Source organism: Antechinus flavipes, chromosome 2 (assembly GCF_016432865.1).
Source record: "Antechinus flavipes isolate AdamAnt ecotype Samford, QLD, Australia chromosome 2, AdamAnt_v2, whole genome shotgun sequence".
Taxonomy (NCBI): Eukaryota; Metazoa; Chordata; class Mammalia; order Dasyuromorphia; family Dasyuridae; genus Antechinus; species Antechinus flavipes.
Genome location: NC_067399.1, coordinates 207290827 through 207314060, shown reverse-complemented (window position 1 = coordinate 207314060; position 23234 = coordinate 207290827). Strand labels below are relative to the sequence as shown.

At 31.1% G+C, this 23234-nt stretch overlaps 1 protein-coding gene across 1 annotated transcript in view; it reads left to right on the top strand.

Moving 5' to 3' along the window:
* The window catches only part of MEMO1 (mediator of cell motility 1), a 120925-nt gene extending 99914 nt beyond the window's left edge, over positions 1–21011 (top strand). The window contains exons 7-9 of the mRNA XM_051976118.1: positions 4707–4783; positions 18222–18326; positions 20337–21011. Of these exons, the coding sequence (XP_051832078.1) occupies positions 4707–4783; positions 18222–18326; positions 20337–20468 (314 nt within the window). The 3' untranslated portion in view covers positions 20469–21011. The remainder of the gene's footprint in view (positions 1–4706; positions 4784–18221; positions 18327–20336) is intronic.
* The last annotated feature ends 2223 nt before the right edge of the window (positions 21012–23234 follow it).

Sequence of the window (23234 nt, the reverse complement as noted above, 5' to 3'; positions counted from 1 at the left end):
TGGATAAATGAGGCTACCATTTATTTATCCAGTCACTCAGGTTTAGAACTTTTCTTTGACATCTCCCTTGTTTCACATGTCTAATCTTCTATTCTTCCTTTCTTGGAGGTATCTCATTATTATATTCCCATTACTTCCATCTAAGTTTAGTCCATTATTGCCTCTCCCAGGCAATGGCAATAGCCTCCTAATAGTTCTTTCCACTTTTCTTTTCTCCTTCCACTCTAATGTGATATACCTGAAGGATCCCTGGTTTTGGAGTCAGAGGACTCAGGATCAGATCCTGGCTCTACCACTTACTAGATGTGTGAATTTGAGCAGTCATTTCCCTTTTACTGTGCTTCAGTTTCTTTATCTGTAGAATGAAGGGATTGGATTGAAGAATCTTTTAGGGAGGGCATTTGCAGCTAAACCCAGTTATTTTGTGGATTTATAACATTACCAATTTAGACTCGCTGGCAACTTAACTTGTAGTTCCTTGAAAACTTTATTAAATAAAACTGGTTTGCCCGAGTCCTGTAAATTTTCTTTTTGAGTGATTATTTGTCACTTAATTGTTATCACTATTTACTGTCAATAATAATTTAAACTCCAGATCATTGATGATAATTTTCTTAAGTAAAAATTCAGTGCATCATATCATGTTTTTGTTCAAATGTAAATAAAATCTTGCTCATTCTCTTCATCTAGTGATTTTGTATTTTTATCTACTAAATTGTTGAGTTAAGGCTTTTGTGAATTTTTTTTTTTACACAAATATATTTCTTTCTTGTGCATCATTGCACTCTGGCATATTTGTGAAATTTGCATCAAGATTTAACATCTTCAGAGAAACTGGAGAATCACTTTCCATCTACATTCATTTTCCTTTTTTAGAAGATTGGTAACTTTTGCTAGTCTTCTTATGTGTTTTCCATTTTGCTTTACAAATATATTTAAATAGTTTCATAGATATTAGATAATACCTTAAGTGTTTGTCACCAGTGTTTACAGGTTTGTAGTTTTCTCAGAAATTTTAATATATTGAATTAACATATCAGATATTGGAAAGAAGCTTTGTATTTTTATTTCATTATGTAGTTCCTAGAATTAAGGAATTATAATGTGTTGCTAAGAAACATGATTTCTTCAGGTAATGCTAGTTTGTTAGTACCTTCCTTCCTGAAGTAAAATTCTTTTAATTTCTTTTAATAATGAATCCTTGTCTTTACACCAGACAAGGTACTTATGTTTTAGGTAGAATGTGCTAACAACCTACCTCACAGGGTTGTTGTGGGGATTTTATTCATTCTAAAAGGTAATAATTGTAGAGCATTTTGTAGATGCAAAAGTATAGTGATTTTTAAAAAAATGCATATGTGTAATTCTGAGGGTGAGTTTAATAAGAGAATAATGAATGAACATTTGTCTAAAATTTTCTTACTGTCTGGACTTTTGAGGGTCCAGCTTGTCAAATTCATTGTTTATTCCTTTTTTGTCTGGAATATTATTTATGTTGAGGTTTTGTTTTTAGTTGTTTTGAGATTCTTAAAAATAGTGTTGGTACTTGTGCCATTCATTGTTTTGTTTGTCCTCATTAGTTGATTGTTGTGTGTTAAGTAGACATCCCTGGAGCTTATTCTCCACACTCTGTGAATCCACTCATTAATCACCAGTCACCTTTGGAGATGGGAAAATTACTTACCTGTATTTCTTTTTCTCAGAAAGCGTGCTCTGGAATGGATTCACAAATGAGCTACCCTCCTTTCCTCAAAGAGTAAGGTTTCTGCTTTACAGGATTTTTTCTTGGGTTATTTTTCCTCTCATCTTTTGAATTTGAAAAGAACTGAGGGAAGGCACCTGAAGAAACTACTGACTTACATTCACTAGGGGAGTTCCAAAGCTTGTACTGCCTCTAGGGGCAGTGTCAGTGGTGGCTCTTAAAGCTAGAAAGCTCATACTTGGAGTTGAAACAGGGGCTCAAAGAATCCATTTTCCCAGTGTACCTTCTGAAAGGATAAGTTTCAGGTAAGTAATTTTCTCTTACTATGTGATGTTTAGTATGCTTTTTTTCATACTTAAAAAAAGTGTACAAGTCCACTTGTCCAGGAATATGGGCAGCTGCAGAAACTGATTTTAATGTTGAAAATGTTAGATATTGTGATCCAAAATATATTAGTAGTCAAGATATATTTGAAATCCCAGATTTTTGCACCCTCAAAATCAACAACAAAAATATTTGAGGATCTACTTATATACAATACTGTGCTAGATATGAGGACTTATATATGTTCTCATTAATCTGATTACTAATTCTTTTTTTTAAAGAAATAATTTTTTAAAATACCCATTTTAATATTCCATGGGTTCTCGAGATTTTAACACATGTGAAGATAACAGTGATAGATCAGTTAATATTACTTTGAGAATGAAAGCCACGAAGAGCTGTGAATTATGTAAAGTAATTTAACATAATTTCTGTATTTAATAAATACTTAGATACTTATCACCTAAGATAGGAATGCAAACTCTTTTAAGATAAGAGATCTCTTTTTTTCCCTTTCTATCACTGGTGTTTCTTATTATGCTTTCACAGAAAGCACCTAATAAATGTTTGTTTAATTGAATTAAGTTAAATACACTCTCATTAGTTCTTTAATAGCTTCTATATATGAGAATACTGATAATGGCTCAGAGGGTATCATATCAACTATTTGCTTAAATTTGTCCTATTTATTTTATTATTATTTAGTTAGCTTGTGACGTATCCCAATTTGTCAAGCTTTCTCTTAATGTTATATTTGTGTGTATTTTTCTTGCAAACAGAGTTCTTAAAATTATTTTAAATGTTCCCCATCAGAAGACAGCTATTTTGAAGTACAATAACAGTTCACTGATCTTGGGATTAGACTTTGACGATTACAAATATCTGGAACATAAGTATAATCTTGGAAATAAGCAGAATTTTCTTAGTGACAGAGAATCAAGCAGTAACTAAATTCAAGCCAGAAATTTGTCTTTAAGGCAGTAGTGTAGAAGTTCACACTAGCCACAAATAGGAAGGATAGCTAACAACAGATATGAGACAGCACAGCAATATGGACTCTTAGTAAAAGTAGCTTTACAAAAACCTCAGTTCCTCTGGAGTTGACAGTTGTATTATCTGGCAGTAAACAGTTGATTAGTTATCAAGGATATCTTAGCTGATGTTTTATATATTCTAAGCAAGCAGAAAAGTGAGTCCTGTACTTTAAATTTTTTGTCAAAGATGATTAAAATTAAAAAACTTAGGCAATTTGGAAATTTTTACACACGTACAACTTCTCTCTGCCATGGGACAAATGGGCTGGTACCTATCCATATTTAGTTTTTCCTTTAAGAGACAAACTTGAAAATAAGTTTTTATTTATTTGTTTGTTTGTTTGTTTGTTTATTTATTTAGCTGCTCCTTGTTTACAAGTGAATCATTCCAGTAGGTGAGAAGATTTGGAAAAAAGACAGTTTTATTTTGATAATACAGTTATAAAGATCTGCCATCTTCCATGAGAGGCACATATATAAAACATTGCCATAGGATACAGTTTAGATTCTTCAGGGTTATGTGCATAACTTTGCTGTAGATTAATTTTTATCAAGAATCATTTAACCTTACTGCTTGTCTTTTTTTTTCCCAATTATAAAATGAAAGGATTTGTCTTTTTTCAACTCTAATAAATCTATTACCTAGTTTTAGAAATTGAATAATATGTCAAATATAATGCATCTTTGAATATTAAACCACCCTTTAATCATTAATTCACTTCAGATTTCCAGTCTGGAAGGAATGGGTGCAGGTTCCTTTGTAATGTGTACTAGTCTTAAGAACACGATGCATAGTTAGTTGTGATTATCCCTGTAGTAAAGAATTGTGGAGACAAAATTATATCTTGGAACAATATTATATCGATGTGTCCTTTGTTGCCCTGTTCTTTTAAGTAGGTTTCTTTTTTATTTTAACTTTGTCTTTTTTTTTTTTTTGGGGGGGGGGTGAGTATATAGAAGTACTACCTCTATTTGGGAACTGTTACTGAAATGTAAGTCAACAGGAGTATACCATTTATTACAATTACTTTTCCATGCAGCTCATTTATTCTTCAATTAAGGAACCTATATTGACCTTTCTCAGAAAAGAAAAAATTTTGACCAAAGAACAGATAACTTGTATTTTTAGGTTGGGGAAAATCACAGGCATAATCCCCTTGTATATTCCTGACCTCCATAGATTTCTTGTAATGGAGATTGATCTTTGCTCCAAAATTTAAACTTTCTATGGTTTGTCAGATTCAGGTTGTTTGTTTACCTTATATTACTCTGAAGAATATTTTGTGTATCTATTTTCATTATTGCAAGAATTGTAAATGTCTTCTTCACTGACCAACTATACTTAACCTTGCTTCTAACTTTTTAAGCTGTTTTATGTTTCTTTTTTAATCTTTTATTTTGCTGATGACTTTACTATTTTATAATTTGGAATACCTTTTAACATAAAAAATGCTGTGATGATTATAATTTCTTTATTACAATTCCAAATTCACTTTTTTTGGCTTATTAAGGGCTCATGGGAATGACTTTCAGAGGCTTAAGCTATGCTTTGCCTTCCATGAGGACTGAACTTATTTTGGTAAACATTTGCTTTTTTTAGCTTCTAATTTTCCCTATTTTATTTTGTACATAATATTTGTTTCAAGGTCAAAGGTTCCGTTACAGTTACTATGATGAATCCCAGGGGGAGATTTATAGATCCATTGAACATCTAGATAAAATGGTAAGTCTTCCAGGTGTTGGGGTGTTAATAATAATTTTTTTTCTGCAGTCTCAAACAAGAACTTCAAGAACTTGATATGTTAACGGATACAATAGAATAATATATCTTTCTATTTAACAGTGTACAAAAATGTATATTGTAATCATGTAAAACATTGATTACAGAATAACCCCCTGCACAATTACTACAAATATATTTTATCTTAATTTTTATTTGTCAATATTTTGTAGTCATAGTGAGAATAATCAACAAACCTTATGACTTTGAAATATATTTTTGGCAACTCAGTTTTTTGTGTATTGAGGATACTAACATCACTTTGTTTCTGATTTATATTTTTGGTGAATATTTAAAGATTTAAAAATATGCTTTGATTCATTTTCCTAATCTCAGTTATTGTTTTGATAGCTGGTTATAATATATTTAGTTTTTGATAGATAGCACTTAAATAATAGCACATTTAAAATTATGTTAGGTGCCACAGAAAGTAAGTGTAACAGCTACAGGTTTAATGAATTTTTGCTTTAAAAATATTCAATTTGAAAATCTGTTGGGTTTTTAGTCATCTTTATATGGGGCTGTTCCTTTATGAATACAGTTCATAGTCTTCTAATAAAGAAGCAAAGTGTAGGGAATTTGTATGTTTTAGAGTAGTGTAGATATTACAGTAAAAGGGAAGATGCTAAATAAGGAAAAGATGTGATATGCATAGAAAAATGGAGCTATGGAGATAGATTATCTAATTTATTTCCTTAATTTATAAATAAGTTGTTTATATAGTTATGTTTCATTTTAAATTGTAGACATTTAGTTTCTTAATTCCTTTTAACTTATTTGTAAATAACATTTCACTTCACTTTGAAATGAGTTGAAATGAGCTAACATTTAGGGAAAGTTAAAATTTTTCCACAGAAAATTTTAAGATACATTTTTAGAATTATTACATATTATCCTTCTTGGCCCTGCATTATAAAAAACAAACAAAAAAGATGAACCCATACCTTTGAGAAAATCAGTTCCAAGATGTATTAAAATAAATAAAACTAATATTCTAGGGATATGATTAATGATAAAGTTGGAGTATGGGTTAAATATAAAAAAAAGTTTTTTTTTTTTTTTAAGGAAATGGGAGAATTACATTTGCATTGTAACCATGATGCAGCTGTTTGATACTCATTTCATTGTAACAAGTTATTATGTATACATTTATCTGAGTTTGCAAGACCAATGCTTAGAAAACTTGTTTGTTTCATTTTTAGGGACTTTGTCTCCAGTTAGGATTATAAAGTCCCCAGACATTCTTTAGGCAAGATTAAAAGTAAGAAACAGCTTTAGCATGTTCTTCTATTTAGTTGAAACTTTTCATTAAACAATTAAACATAAGCATTAATTTTTAAATTTAAAGAAATGTAATCATTTAAATACAGTTTCTTCCTAATATCAAATTATTCTATTAGAGGCAACATGGCATAGTAGTTAGAAAGTTGGGATTGGATTCAAGAAAAAACGAACTTAATGTGAGTATTTTTATTGAGTTAAATAGAACTAATTCACTGGGAGCGTTTTTTGGAGTTATATCTTCTTGTAGTTCAAATATTTTGCGGTCTCTTTACCAGATTTCATTATCTTGGTCTTTTTGGCTATTCCTGCAATGGTAGAATGCCAGGCCTGCTTTCATGAAGATCAGAGTTTAAATGTGGCCTTTGAGATGTATTAGGAATGTGACCCTAGGCAGGTCACTTAGACCTTATTTGCTTCTATTTCTTCATCTTTAAACGATAAGAATAGCAACTGCCAGAGTTGTTTTGAGGAAGAAATGAGACAATATTTGTAAAGAAATTAGCATAGTGCCTGAAATGTAGTAGGTGCGCTACATATATGTTTGAGGAAAGGGCAAAAGAAGGCCTAAAATACTTCCTATCATTCCTGATAAGAATATATTTCTTATTCCCTATAATTCTCATGATTCTAGTTCATAGAAGTATGTAAATGTTTACCCTAAATATCTAGTTTATTTACCATCCAGCCTTAAAAACTTTTGGAATTATATTATTGATTTTAACATAATATTTGTACATTTAATCTTTTTTTCTTTTTCTTTTTTCTTTCTTTTATTTGGGGGAGGGGGAAGTTGCTTTCTTTAGCAATGACTTTAGTAACTCTTGATTAGAGTAAACTAGCCAGAATGGGATTGATAGCTGGACCTAGGTCAGGAAGATCCTGAGTTGAGATTCTGGCTTTGATAATAGCTATTTGACTCTGGGCAAGTTAATCTCTGTGTACCTCATTTCCTTACATATGATATGGATAATAGTAGTACTTACCTTTCAGAAGTATTGTAAAAGATGACATAATATTCTTATTAACAAGCATTTATTAAATACCTGTTCTGTGCCAGGCATTGTGCTATGTTTTGGGAATACAAAGGGATGTTAAAGATAAGCCTTACTCTCAAGGAGCTCACAATCTAATGGGAAAGACAATATGTAAACATCTCTGTTCAAATAAACAATATATAGGATAAAGAGGAAATAATCTACAGGCCAAAGACACTAAAATTAAGAGGGATTAGAAAAGACTTCCCATAAAAAGTGAGATTTTAGTTGGAACTTGAAAGAAACCAGAGAAGCCATGAGGTAGATATAAAGGCGAGCATTTCAAACATGGGTTTAGCCAGTGAAAATGTATATGGTGTTTAAGGAATAATTTTGTTGTTCCTGGAACAACAAGGAAACCAGTGTCACTGATTGGAGAGTTTGTGAAGGGAAGAGTAAGATATAGGAATGGAAAATAGGAAGAAGCTAGATTATAAAAGTCTTTGAACCCAGACAGAGGCTTTTGTATTTCATCTTAAGGTAATAGAGATCTACTGGAGTTTATTGAGTAGGTTGGGTTTTCCATTTAAAAAAAAAATTACTTTAGTATCTGACAGGAATAGAGTGGAGTGGCAGGATGACTGAATCAGCACATTGGATTATGTATGACAGTAGTGCATATATGAATTGATCAAGACCTGCACCAGAGTGGTGGCAGTGTTAGAAGAGAGAGGGGGGCATAATTTAGGGATGTTATAAAGTTAAAATCAGTCGTCCTTGTTAACAGATTGGATGTGGGGAGTGAGAGATATTGAGGAGTCCAAAATGACTCCTATGTTGTGAGCTTAGAGAAGTGCTATATAAATGCTAATTATTATTATTATTAATTAATTAATTGTAGATTATTTAGAGATCTAACTTCCAGTTTATCATTAATTTCTTAGTACATTGCAACGTTAACATTGAACTAATATAAAATAGGACAGTTAAAAAAGAGAAAGAACAAAAATCAGTTAAAGAGAGCAGAGAAATAGAATAAGAACTTGGGCTGAACACTTACATCAGCTGAACATTGAATTTAGTTCTGAGCTTTTTAGAAGTTAAGAAAAAAAACTATAGTAAATGTTTATAGAATCTGAGACATGGGAGAAACTCTAGAAGCCTCCTAATTCAGCCCATATCCGAATAAGAAGCTCCTTTATAATTGATGTGAAAAAAAGTCAGGTCATCTCATCTTTTTGTGACACCTGTAATGAAGGAGAAACCACTGCCTTTCAAGGGAACCCCTTCCATCTGTAAATAGTCCTAGCTATTAGCTAGTTTTTCCTTTTAATCCAGGCATAACAAAGATAATATGGTAATATGTTAGATTTAATTCTTTGTGGACAGCTTCTTGAATACTTTAATCTGATGTAATAGTCATGGATTATAATTTTTTCTCATCAGCAAATTTAATGTTTGCCATCTATACCTTTGTCAAGATTATGGGTAAAAATTTAAAAAAATAGTGTGGTATAGTGGAAAGAGTACTGCATTTAGAAATACAAACTTTGAATTTGAATCCCATCTCTCCCCCATGTTTATGTAACTAGTCTTCAACAAGTTATTAATTCTCTAATGGGAGAATTGTATGAGATTATATCCTTTTGGCAATACATTTATCATTCAGTGTTGAGCAGCACAGAGAATGAGGAAGATCTCTAGGATACTCTACTAGAAATCTTCCAAGTTGATATCAAAGTATTAATGATAATTCTTTGGGTCTAATCATTGAGGTCACTTTAAATCTATTTAATTTACTATTGTTTATCTCATTTTTCTAGTCATTTTATTTTAAAAAAGCATGATTGTTTATTTGGAGAGATGAACTCGTTTGTCTTGGGTTAAAAAAAAATTTAATTGCTCAGATTTTCATATAAAGGACATTGTGTATTGTTTAACATTAACAGTGTCATTATTTAACATTTCCTTCCCAATACCTACCTTCTGTGAAAGAAGAAGGAATAACACCAATTCTTAGCGTAACAAAGATTTTGTAGTAAGGTATAGGAGTGGCCAGTATGTTAATCACATTTGTAAATCTTAAAAGGATAATATAAATGTATGAGCCATTAATAAAGGAATATTTAATCTTCTTAACTATTTTGGGCTATTTGAGAGCCTGAATTTCTATACCAGATAAATTTGGAAGAAACTAATTTGTCCTGAAAACATTTTTAGGACAGCTCTTACCAGTCATCCTTATCCACTTTAAAATAACCATAGTTTGCTCTCTGTAGAATATTTGATTTTGAGTAGAAATAGATTCTCAAATAGTGGAGTGAATTAACCTGTTGCAGGGGATTATTTAGTATATATGCTTCAATATTTAGAGAGTCTGTAATTTTGTCCATATGAGCATTTTCACTAATTAGTAGGTAGCCTTCAGGAAAAGTTCATTATTCTGTCCTGGTGAAAAGTGTCTTTCTGAATTTAGCTAGGTTTTTTACCTTGGACATTAGACAGTGGGCTAATCTGTATCTGAAGCCTCTTCAATCTGGGTAGGCACTGTTAGAACATACTCTTGACTTGTTTAGGCTAAGAATCCTGAGTTGCATCCACACAGTGCTGAGCTTTTATTACTGGATGTTAGAGAGACATTTATTCATTTCTTTATTTGTTCATTCATTCATTTATCCATATATTTATTGTTGAAATTCATTGACTAAAATTTTGGAAAAAGTCTAGCCAAATAGAATAATTTTTGTTTTAGTGTAATTTATGCTTAGGTGCTCTGTCTCTGAAAATAGTTGGCTAAAAGGCTTAGCTTTTTATGTTTCTTTCTAGTCAAGGTAATCAAACCATGCCATTTGTATAGAGGAGGATAATTCTTTTTTGTTGTTGTTTATTTGTTTGATATAACTGAAAGAAAGGCATACCTAATTAATTCATTCTGTAATTGAACTAAAATGTTTATGTAGAAATCTGTGACACAGCACTGCTTTTATGCCATTTGGAAATGCAAATTCACTTGCATAAAATTATTTTTTTATAGTAAAATTTTATTAATATGATATAGGCTTTGAAAAGAAACATTAATCTATCCTAAAATTTAGATCAGTGTTTTATAATTGAAGTCACAGGCAATTTCTTACTATGGAGTTAAAGATGAGTGAAAAATCATATATTATACCTTCACATTCATTTAACAAATATTGATTTGATGTCTGCTATGTTAATATTCTCCTCCAACAAAATTTGAACTTCTTGGGTGCAGAGATTTTTTCATTTTTGTCTTTGTTATTCCCAGCTTGTAGTAAGTGCTTAATAAATGCTTGTTGGTTGATTATAAAATCATGTTGGGGAACACAAAGAAAATTATAGTATAATCTCTTTTGCAGTCTAATCAGAAATAAGTAACTACATAGTGTATTAGGTGAAACAGCAATAAGGAAAATACAAAATTCTCTCTATAGGACAGGAGGGAGAGATTACTTTTTAATTTATATTTAAGTAATGTGATATAGAAACCAGACAGGAAATCTAATATAGTACAAAGTACAAGATTTAGCATTCAAGGATGTAGGTTAGGATCCTCAAACTTATTGGGTGATCTTGGAACTTAGTTATTTTTTGTAAAAGTAGGGAATTCAACTAGAAAATCCAATAGCGTAGCAGTGACCATTTGTAGAATAGTTCTCCTTTAAACTTGCTTGCTTTCCATGCAAAATAATAGGTGGATGAAGTCTCTCCATCTAATTTTAACAAATTTCTGTTTCATAGTTAGAACATTTAAGAAGAAGAAATATTTGATAAGGAATCAGCCAGTCTGGAGAGAGTGGAATTTAAGTACAAGGTAGTTCAGTTTTAAGGTTGGAGTTATGAATTGACATTTGAAAGAAAAATTAAACCCAGGAAAAACATGGTTTGTTATTATCTTTAATTCACCTTTCACAGAGGAGATAAAATTTCTAGTGTGAGTTCTCAGAGGGAAAACTGAGTAGATGGAGACAGATTAATTGAAAATGATACTAGGTGCAACTCTATGTGATGACAGTTAGAAAGAATTAAGGTATTTTCATTGAAGTGTCTGAAACTTGTTTACATATCCTATTGTTTATTCTTAAGGAAAAATGTAAAAAGGTTTAGTTTGCTTCCAGTTCTCAAGAAACTAAAAGAGCTCAAAAAATGAAAAGCTAAAATCTAGTATATATTGTAGCTTTCCCCATGTTTGAAGGATTCTGAATAAAGACAATTATTAAAGGATGTTGAAGTCTCTGACATTTGAAAAATGGAATAAGTTAACAGAATTGTGGATTCTTCAACAATAAAAGATCCTACTTGATGTGAAGCCAACAAGTCACCATCTCCTCAGTTTTCACAACAGTAGAACATTTATGAACTACTCTTTTAAAAAAAAATTACAATTCTCTTAAATCTATTCTTTAATGTGAAGATAGAGCTGTATGTTGGTCAATAAAAATGAATTCTAATAAACTTAATGTTCTTTTCTTATGCCTCTGATCAGAAAAGCCTTATTTAGGTCTTCCTATTTATTTTCTGAAATTGAATTTGTTAAAAACTTGTAATGGGTGGTTCCCTCTGGGGATGAATCCCTGCTTGATTCATTCTTAGCCTATTGCTGATAGAGAGGCCTGGCTAATGCTAGATAGTTCTCTAGGTTGGAGAACATGATTTTTTTTTCGTTTTCTTTTTACTTTGTTTTGTTTTGTTTTGTTTTTTACTTTGTTTTTGTTTGTTTAGTTAATTGATGTTTTCATATAAGATTGTGAAGACTGGTTGTGTATATTTAAGAAACAAATCAAAAAAACCTTTGTGTATTTTTACTTCAGAATTTTCCTTAATAAGTGAACATTCATTTCTTTCTGAAAGAGAAATTTTTGTTTTTAACCATATTTGGTTGCCTAGAATGAACATTTTTTAGGTGTAGGGCAGACCTAAAAATATCCTGTCTTTTGGATCAAAGGGCCTGGAGAGAGTGCTTTTTGGAACTACTAAAGAGGTTTTCATGACACTCTTAAACTGTACTATCCAATTACTAATTTAATGAACAAGTGAAATCAGTAATTGACTAGAGAGATCATAATAAAGTGCAAATCCTACAATATGTAACCAGGAAAACATGTAATGTATACTTTTATGTTACTTATGATGCAGTTAAATTACAGTTAAATTGTTTAGATCAGGGCGGGGCAGATCAACAGCTGAAGACTTTTATCCCCCTCACCCAGGGCTATGAAGTTTCTTTATTTAAAGGCCTACAAAACAAAGTTTTTGTTTTTACAATAGTCCAGCCCTCCAACAGTCTGAGGGACAGTGAACTGGCCCCCTATTTAAAAAGTTTGAGGACCCCTGGTTAGAACAAGGATACCCTTTTTTGAAAGGTTCTATTTCTAAGATGACATTGTGTTTAATTTTGTGAATTATAATTAGACTTTGTATTTCAGTGAAATACATCTAATGCCAAGAATGTTAAAATTCCCAGAACTCTTTTTTGTTGATCACTATTACTTGGTCAGCAGTAGATGATGGTGATTGTATGAAGGGTTAGACATTCTCCATAGCTAAAATAGAACTATTGTAAACATTTTCATTCTATGGAAGCAGAAAAAAAATATTTTTAAATTATAAAATTTTGGACATTATCATGTCTTTTAAGCCATGTTCCAATTTTTGATGGTCTTAACTGTGCTACTAGAAAGTTTTATTTAATATTATAAAGCACCACAATATGTAAATCAGCAAAATGATGATGTAAGTTCAGCTTTTTCTCATCTTTTTAAATTAACATGTCTCTTGAGTATAAAATGTTCTTATCCCAAGAGGATTATTAATTTTATAATTGGGGAAATATTATAATCAGCCAAATTTTTAAAAGCATGTAGTATTAACCAAGTCATGACTCCATAAGACTTGGGTAGTAACTTGATTTATTAAAGGAGAAAGGCACATACAATGGGAACTTCTATCAAAGAGGCATTGGATATTTAGGAGATACAGCAAAAAGGGGAAGTCTCATGGGAAGACCTTGGCTATTTAGGAGGTACAACAAAAAGGGGAGGTTTCTTGGGAAGACAATTTCCTCCCAAATGGGAGTGTTATGGGAGAAGAAAAAGCTATAGGGAAAGGGAGAAGGAAGCAGGAGGGTTTGGGAATGCAGAACCATGGACAGAAGTTTTGCTTATTTCAAGGGTCCTGCTTCAACAAGGTTATCAGTCTGGGCAGACTGACCAGAACCAGATTTGTAACTGATTTGATTTCAAGGGTATTGAAAGTTTAATATAGTTAAGTTGCAAGAGGTCACTGTTATGTTAGGATTAGGTTTTTTTGGGTTGGGGAAAGCTTCATCTCTGGAAACTAACTAGAGTAAGTTCAAGTTCAGGGGGCCCCTCCACAGTACATAAAGAAAAGCTTCTTGTGATATAAGTGATCATAATTTCTTTTAAAAAAATTGTAATTGAGAATGTGTTGTTTGAATACCTGTTGTAACCAAATCAGAAGATATAGTATAACATTGATTTTGAGAACGATAGGTGACTCATTTGTAAATATGAATATTGTTTTAAAATAGTTTGCAAATAGATAAATTGTATGTGATTTTTTAAGTTACTTTAAGAAGTATAAGCCATTTTTTCATTGCAGCATATTTTGATTTTTTTCTCTGCTATATTTATTAGTAGAGCTTTTAAAAAAAATAGCTACTTATAAATTTAAGTTTCGATTTATCGTCCTTCTTCTGTCCATTTTGTGCAGAAGGTACAAATGAGCAGTGACATTTGGTGCTTCTTTTCACCCAATACAGTACTGCAATGCATGTTCTCTTGATAATAGATTTTTATTGTATCATTTATGGCACAAAAATTTCAAGGAGCATTCTTTTTACGTGATTTTTCTTTAGCTCACTACTACCTTTATGAATTTCAATTAGAACTTGTAGACATTTATTAAGAATCTCAAGAATTAGAAGATTTGGTAGGTTATTTAGTTCAGCTTGTACCTGAACGTGAGCGACTATTTCAAGGTGATTATTCAGCATCTACTTTAACACTTTCAACGAATGACAACCCATTACTTCTCAAAGTAGCTAGTTCTTTTTTTGACTGTCTCTCATTGCTGGGAATTTTTTCTTTCTATCAAATCATATCTACCTCTTTGCATTTCTACCTGTTGACTCTTTCTCTGAGCACAGGGGCTTATTAAACAAATCAAACTCTTATTCTTCCATATGACAGCTCTTAGATAACCTTCATGACTTTGCTAAGACTTTTCTTCTTTGGACTAAACATACCATTTCTTTTTACTAATCTTCATATTGGCCTGGTTTCCAGTTTCCTTGGTATCATGGCTTTGGTTGCTCTCTAGATAAGCAATTTCTTTGCTATAATGTGGCTCCCAAAACTTAATATATTGTTCTCAGTGTTGTCTCATTAAGACAAAGTTTAACTGGCTAGTCATTTCCCTTGCTTTATTAATATATCTTAGCCTAAGATCATGTTAGCTTTTGTGGCTACAGTTTACTGTTGCTTCATTGAGCTTGCAGTCTACCTGAATTTTTTTTTTCCCATTCTAGATACAGCCCATTAAAAACAACAATAACAACAATCACCACCAGAAAACTCAAGTATACATTTCTCTCATGAAATTTCATCTTATAAAATTTGGCCTTTTCTTCTAAACTTGGAGTTAGTAAACTATGGCCAACAGCTTGGCCCAGTTGTTCTCCCCTCTCCCCTTTCCCCTGGCCAGTTCTAAGATTTTAAGATGAAGATTTTCTTTTTTTTTTTTTTTTTTTTTCATTTAGACAGTAGTTTTTATAATTTGAGGTCTTACATCTGAACACTCTTGAAGATGTTCTGCTTCTAATTGTAGTTGTTATATTTGGGACACTTTAATATTTCCCCTGGGTAGTTATTTCTGATTCAATTGGCTAGAGTCTGACTTGTTTTACATATATAGAGGAACAGTATTGATTCATCTTTGTTGTCATATCACAGTCTGAATTTCCGGGTTTTCATGAAAATCTCTTGACTCATCAAATATATTTGACTAAGAATATCACATGAATGTTGGCAATTCAAGGTTCTCTCCACCACAGTGTGAGTTAAAAAATTAAAAAAAATTACTTTTTGGGTTAGAGTTTGCAAAGATATAAAGTGCTTAGTTTTTGTTTCAAGCTAAAGTTAGGCTGTTTTGACGATGCTGCCACCTTAGTTCACAGTGTTTTTGCTATGTGAAGCTTTTGTTGTGTATGAAGGAAACTTTATTTCTTAGAAATGTATGGATATAGATATTTTTCAACTGGTTTAGATTTAGAGGGATTAAATTCCAAATATTCCAGATCTCTAGAAAGTTATATATTTGCCTGAAATTGCCACCCATTGATTATATATTCCTTTGTATATATAATATTTTTCCCAATTATTGTAAAGATAATATTTAACACTCATTTAAAAATTTTTTTGAATTACAAATTTTCTCCCCCTCTTCTTTGTTTCCCCTTCCCTAAGATGGTAAGAAGTTTGATATATGATATACATGTGCAATCACGTAAAAACATTTTCATATTATTCTTGGAAAAATATTTTAAGAGTAAGAAAATTTTCTTTGTCACAATTTTTGGGTTTTATTTTCTTTAGATTAAACTAATATTGATAATTGTTTTGAATTATTTGTTGAGGAGCATATGATTACATAGTTAATTTTTGGCAAGTTTGCTGATATTTTGTGATCTCATTTTGTTATTTTATGAGATTTCTAAAAATTTTTTTTATATGATCTATAAAACTGACAAACTGGTACTTTGAGATGCTGGCCATATTTATTTTTATAAAAACATTGAAACAAAAAAAAATAGCAGTAGACTAAATACATATTTGATGGAAATGAACAGGTAAATGGCAATCCACTTCACTAAAATTTTATCTAGGATTCAGTCTATCTCTGTATCATTCCAGATATTTTTTCTCAATGCTGTTGTTTAATCAGTGTTCAGTTATTATATATTTTCCTGTTTAATAATTTTCTTCTCTTATTTTTAGCTTTACATTTTTTTTTTCTAAAAGTGTGATTGGTTGTTCTATTTCTTAGGTTGCTTTTTATAGAACAAAAATCTTGCTTTTCTTTTGTAAAATGAAGAAACAAAATAATGTTAAAGTGCTTTGAGCTATTAAGATTGAAAATTACACTAACCTTATTATAACCCTCTTTGTTATAGAATATAATTCACTTTAAGGTAGAGAACTACAATTGCATCCAAAAAAGGGGATTAATTATGGAAATGCAAAAAACCCTTTCAAATGTTCCTCATAGACTATAATGCTAAGGGCAACATTATAGTAAAAGTTTCCAGTGCACGAAGAAATTCTTAATATGATTATGAAGTAGAATAGTCAATTAGAAGTTCCAAAGGTATTTTATACCTTTTTGCCTTATTTGCTTTATCTTTAAAATAAAGTTTCTCTTACATAAAGTCATCTCCTGATCACTTCTATTTGTTTTTAGAATGCATCATATATTTTTTTGATGTTTTAATTTTATGTGTAAGTTATGGTTTTGTTTGTGTTGGATTTAAATTAGGTGACATTCTTTGAACTCATCCAAAGTTCTTAAAGAATGGTGACCTAGAAGTATGCATGAGGAAACTGTTTGGAATGAAAAATGTTCTGTAAATAAACCACAAAGTAGCAATTTAACAAACTGATAATTGAGAGTTAGTTATGTACGCTCCTACTTATTTTCAGGTAATATAAGAATAGCATATATTAGAAAAACTTTAACCTTCTTGAAAGAAAACTGTTTAGCAAAAACAAATGCACAATTTGCATGCCATGTCTATTGAAATACTCTGCTAATTTTCCCTCCTTTATTTATATTATTATCAATTATATTTTGTTATACTTGTTAAATTATTCCATGAAATAAAAGCAAGTGTACAGTAAATTTCAATGAAATTTTAGTTCTTTCTTGGCATAATTTCTTAATCTAATTTTTAAGTTTTTCTTGACATGTGCTGATCTAGTTTGCTGAACAGTTATTTGATATATAAAATAAGAGAGGATAATAAACCATTCTGTGGATTACTCTGGATCTCATTTTAATTACCTTATTGAGATTAGTAGCATAAATTATTAATGTTTATATATACGCAGATGATTTGATGAAGACACATATTTATAGGAGAAATAGCAGTAAGTTTAAAGTCAGGAGAATTGGGACCATTGGGCCTCAGTTTTTTCATCTTTGAAGCCCTTGGACTAGGTGACTTCTATAATATAGTCCCTTCCAACTCCAAAATTTTATTATTGTCTAATTTATATTAAAGATTAATGTGATTAAGCACCTTGATTTTCCTTCCTACTAGTCAGCCTAGTTATCCAACAAACATTTGTTAACTACCTATCTTCAAAATGCTGTTATCCTAGAAAGATACTCCTGAATTAAATGTTTAAACAGTTGCTCTTCCAAAGAGAAGTGGAAATGTTCAAAATTTCTTTTACTTTTTGTTTGTGAAAGTCAATTTTATTTTTATTTATTTATTTACTGTCATCAATCTCTTAGGAATTTAACTTCATTAAAAATAACTCTTAGCCACTAAACTTAATTTGTAATGACTCCCTTTTCTGGTTTCCCCTCATTTTATAATAAAGCCTTTGACCACTGTTCTATTCTATTTAATTCCTTAGTGATTTTTGTTGCACATTTTGGGTATTTAGGAAAATGTTATGTAAATAATAAAAGCGTGTAGTTAAATATATTCAACTCAGTTATTCCTGCAAAAAGAGAATGATGACATAGACATTGAAAAATAGCAAATAATTAAAAAATTATATTTGACTTTATAATATATTGTAGCATTTGCTTAATAAGCAAAATAGAAAACTGATGTGTGCTCAGGGAATATGAGCAGCACAAAGTCACAAACATGCCATTGACTTAGAATAAAGGATTAAAATATTTAGATTACTGCATAGGTAATTGATAGTTGATTATGAGAAATATTGTTGTAATTTGATATTTTGCTGAATTTATTCAGTATGTTTTCTTTACCCTAATTAATTATGATGCTTAGCTATTTAAAGGAACCTTTTCTACATCTAATTAAAACTAATAATTTTTTTTTTCAGGGCATGAGTATTATAGAACAGCTAGATCCTGTATCTTTTAGCAATTACTTGAAGAAATACCATAATACAATATGTGGAAGACATCCTATTGGGGTGTTACTAAATGTAAGTACTACTGTGAAACCTTGATTTTAGAGTTTGTTCCTATCCAAAATGAAATGATTGGCTTTAAACTCATTCTCACTGGTTGGACATAGTCAAAATACTTTTTTTTTTTTCCTTTAAAATTTGCCTTTAAAATGATAGTACTATAACTATTATCAAATACATTTTTAAAAAACTATCCAACTGTAATATAATGCTATCCTATACTTTTTAGTCATCTCATTGAAAGAATGTAAATAGCATTGTGGAAGGAACACTCATTGCACTATTCCTGGCTGTGTCACATAATAGGTATGTGACTTTTTGCAAGCCAGTCATACTCTTTAGCGTAGTTCTGAATTCTTGCCCTTATAAAATGGAAAGAATTGGACTAGATAGCTATGGTTCTTTCCAGCTCAAACATTTGCATCAAACCTACTTCTATATGTAAACTCTTGCTAAGCTTTTCTTTCAAAGATCTATATTGATTAGAAATTGCATTTTTGTAGGTTACATATAGAGTAAACAAAAGATTAGTTCCTGTTGTATAGGAACTGTCTTAAACAAGGTATATGATATTGAACTTTCCCATATTGTAGTTTAATCTGAAGGAAAAGGGATCAAGAATTTTGGTAAGCTACATTTTAGAGAGGCAGTAAAAGAGATGAGTAGATATCCTAAAAGGAAGAATGGTAAACTATTTAGGAAGGCAGAAAAGATGTAGAATAATAGAAGCAAATAACTGATAGGGATGAGAGACAGGACATAGAATCAGATGAATGCCAGGAGGTTTTACCATATGACCTTTTAGCAGCTTTTATCTAGTATTTTTCTTTCCAAAAATGAGAAACTTGCACTGAATGATTGAGGACATCTCTCCCAACCCTTAAAATTCTGCTAAAATGTTAAATATGTTAAAATTTAACATGAATGAGAGAATATAGTGGAGGAGAAATTGACCCAGAACATTGAGACCCAATATGATTTGAAGGGCAATAATAAATTAGTTGAAGATTTTTAAGGAGGTGGTGGCAGGTAATATGGTCACAGTGAGTTGGCACAGAAGGAACATTTTGGTTTAGCATTTTGTATTGCCTATAGGAATGTATATTGGCAGTTTATAAGATACTGTTGAATTCTAATTTTCTCCTCTCTTAACTAAATCTATAAGTGAATTCTTGATTTCCCTAGCTGCTACAGTTTCCTTCAAAATTGTTTTTTACTTAATATATTTTATCTTTAGTTATATTTACTTACACGTGTTATTTTCTTTATTAGAACACTAGTCCCTTGAGGAACTGGTTTCTTTGTTTTTGATTGTTCTCCCTGTATCCACAGCACTTACCATCTCACAGGCACTTAATTTTTTTTTTTTAATGAATGAATTATATCTGAGTAAATCAGTTAGTACTGAAACTAAATTACACACACACACACACACACACACATATATTTAAAATTAACAGCAACTGAGCTTTATGGATCTTTAAGGTTTGCAAAAAACTTGACATATATTATCTCATTTCAATTTTGGACCTCAGGACAGCAAAAATTATATAGATGAACCTGAACTGAACCAGTATTTTAATGACTTCAGTTTTGGTAAAGAAAAGTCTTTCATAGTTCAAGGGTCTTTCTAGTCAGAAATTATCTTTGAGGCAAAAATTAACAAGGGCCCAGAGGTATATTACGATAGCCTCATTAAATGTAGGAAGAAAGGGGAGCTAAAACTGAAGGTTACTGAGATTTGTTGTTTGGACAAATGACAAGATGATAATGTTTTCCACAGTAAAAATAATTGTGAACTTAGGGAAAGACCTTTGAGGAAAAAATCCTCAGAATATTATATATTAAACCTATTTAATATAAAAGCAGCTCCAAACCTTTTAAGAAACAAAAAAAGAAGGATGAAAGATAAAGAGGCTTAGAAATTATCAATGAAGTTGAGATTAAATCACTAATTACTTAACAATCCTCATTTCATGTATGATTTATAGCCTAACTATGTTTTTTTCCCTCCCTTCTCTTTAGGCTATCACAGAGCTCCAGAAGAATGGAATGAATATGAGCTTTTCATTTTTGAATTATGCCCAGTCAAGCCAGTGTAGAAACTGGCAAGACAGTTCAGTGAGTTATGCAGCTGGAGCACTTACAGTCCACTGAAGCTCTGAATACTCAGGGATACCACCTGCACATACTCATTCTCTAAATGAGGTCCCAGCCTAGCCCTTACAAAGATACAGTTCCTGGTCTTTGGGGATACTGAAACCTCAAAATTAATAGAACTTTCTTCTCTTCTTTTCTAGTAGGTGTAGTCCTTCCTTAATTTCAACTCATTTTAAAATGCTTTCTTGTTTAGGACAATGGAAGGAAGGAAGACTGGTATCAAAATATTTTATGATTTAAAAAAGTGATGATGGATGTAAAGTCATGGTGGCAGATGGTCCTTCAAATAAAACCTGTAAAGCATTTACCATATTCTAAATTTGCACTCTTTGCAGACCTGTGCACATATATTCAGCTTTCAGAATAGTTTTGCAAATTGTAAACAAACGAAAAAGGGTGGAAGCTTTTTAATAATGAAAATTGCATTTATAAACAATCTGTATTAGAATATAATAAATCTCCAGTATAGTCAACTACTACCCGTGTTGTACAACAGATACCTTCTATTTTAGTTGCTAATAAAGGGCTACACAACTCAAATTAGTCTGATTTAAACTTATTGCTCTGTGGTATATGTGTAGATTGTTTTTCATGGACTTCATCTTAGATTTTTTCTGTTCAATTTGGAAAACAGGTCTTTTGTAAGATAGTTTAGAATGTGTTTTATATTTATATAAGACTTTCAGCTTCGGAGATTAGTATGATGTTATAATTTACAAATTGGCTTTTCAAAGCTACATACAGTATGCCAAAATTGCTTTTAAGTATATGAAGTCAATTTTTTGTCACTAGATGCCATGTTATAGTAGACTTTCCATTCGATTTGGCAAAATAAGGTTGATTTAGCCCTTCAGCTGCAAAGATTGTTTCCAGGATGCTAGTTTGCAAAGCTTGTGGAACATATCTTGTTTTTTATGGTTATCACCAAATAGTTGCCACTGTGTTCCACAGTGCTTTTAAAAACTTCACCTTATCTTGTACTCATCTTTCTCAATAAGAAATCACTTTTCAAAAATCCGTCACTGTTGCTACAATTCCACCATTTAAATGATAATTCTATTTCTTTCTTGTTTAATTTAGACTTAAATTATGCTTAATTTGACTGAAAAATGTCATGATAGTGATTGTTATTATTTGTCCATCCTTTGTGTGCATTAGTGAAGTCTTGTACTTGGTTTCCCAGCTATTAGATTCAATTTTAAAATCTTCAATACGATGTCTAATGAGCACAATACTTAGGTGCCTTGCACCAAATATTTTCAAATATTTGATTTTGTTATTTTATCAAGAATTAATTTTTTTTTACCCAAGGATTGATTTGAATGGTAATATCTTTCTAAATGCAGTAAAAGTGTCCTATGCATCTCTGTGAGAAAGTATGCCATTAGATAAAATATCAATGATTTAAATTCTGGCATATTCATAGGAATTTTGGGGGGATGAGTGAGATATTACAATACCTTTTGCTTTATAGATTTAAATGAACTACATCAAAATTGATAGTGATGTATGAATTTTTTTTTTAATTCAGCCATTGCCTCTCCCAATAATGTTGTTATAAAATTTTCAATATATTTTCTGGGGAAAGTTTTCCAGTTTGGTGCATTGTAATTTCATTTTTAGTGAATGAGGATAAGATGGTGGCCAGGCCTATTAAATGCTGGCATTGTAGTACAGAGACTGCCTTTATAATATTTTTTTTAAGTGTAGGTTCCTCTCTAATCATCTCTATCCTTTTCCAAGAACACAGGAACATCTGCCATGCCTGGGAATCCCCTGGCTCCACACTTATACCTCCTAGAATTTAGTGCAACTATTTCTCTTTCTCTTTTTTGGGGGGTGTATATTTACATGACTCAGAGAGTTGGGCTTCTGTAGCACACTTCAGTAGTGAGTGCCACTGTAACCCAGCCTGAAATTTCTTAGTGCCCTACTTTGTCAAGTCTGGAAATTCGATATTCTGTTAAAATAAATTTGTTTTAAATGGAGAATATCTGTATTGATAACTTGATCAACATTATTTTACGCTATATAAACATCATGTAATTGAGAAAGAACAGCGGGTGAGATAGAAGGCCTTATTTCTAGTCTTGTCTTTTCACCTCTCTATCCTTGAGCAAATTAACCACTTTGAGCCTCAATTCCTTCAGAAGAAATGAACTAGATAATATGGACTACATAAAATCTGAGGTTCCTTCTAGCTCTAAACTTTTATGGTTCTATGAACTTAATCCATGGCAGTTCTGGTGTCACTTGTATAAAACAAGTTAAAACTGCTAAGTGATTGAAGTATAAGGTGCTATCTTTTTTCTTCATAGAATAAGTATTTTTTTTTTTGTTATAAAAATATAAAGAGAGCAGTTAATTTGTATTAGCTAAATGGAGTTAGTTCTGAAATGTTGAATCTAGGCTTATAGAGTTTATGTGCCTTTAAAAAGTCTATAGCTTTTGGACAGATTTAAGCATTTTAAAATTGTATATAACATGGTTAAATCAACCTTTTATTATCTACTTTATACTTCATTTGTGATGCATCACATATTGATTTTTTTTTTGCATTGCTCCATATACCTATGAGTATTCATTTCTCTGTCACCCATGTTGTGATGTATTACTTAAAGAATATAATTTGATTTTCACATTAACTTAAGAAAAATGTCATTAGAAGACTTGTCATGGTTAAATAACAAAGTCTTGCTGCAGGAATAGAACATAAACCCGTCTAGCTCATCATAAGCAGTATGTGACACAAGATTGGTCAAG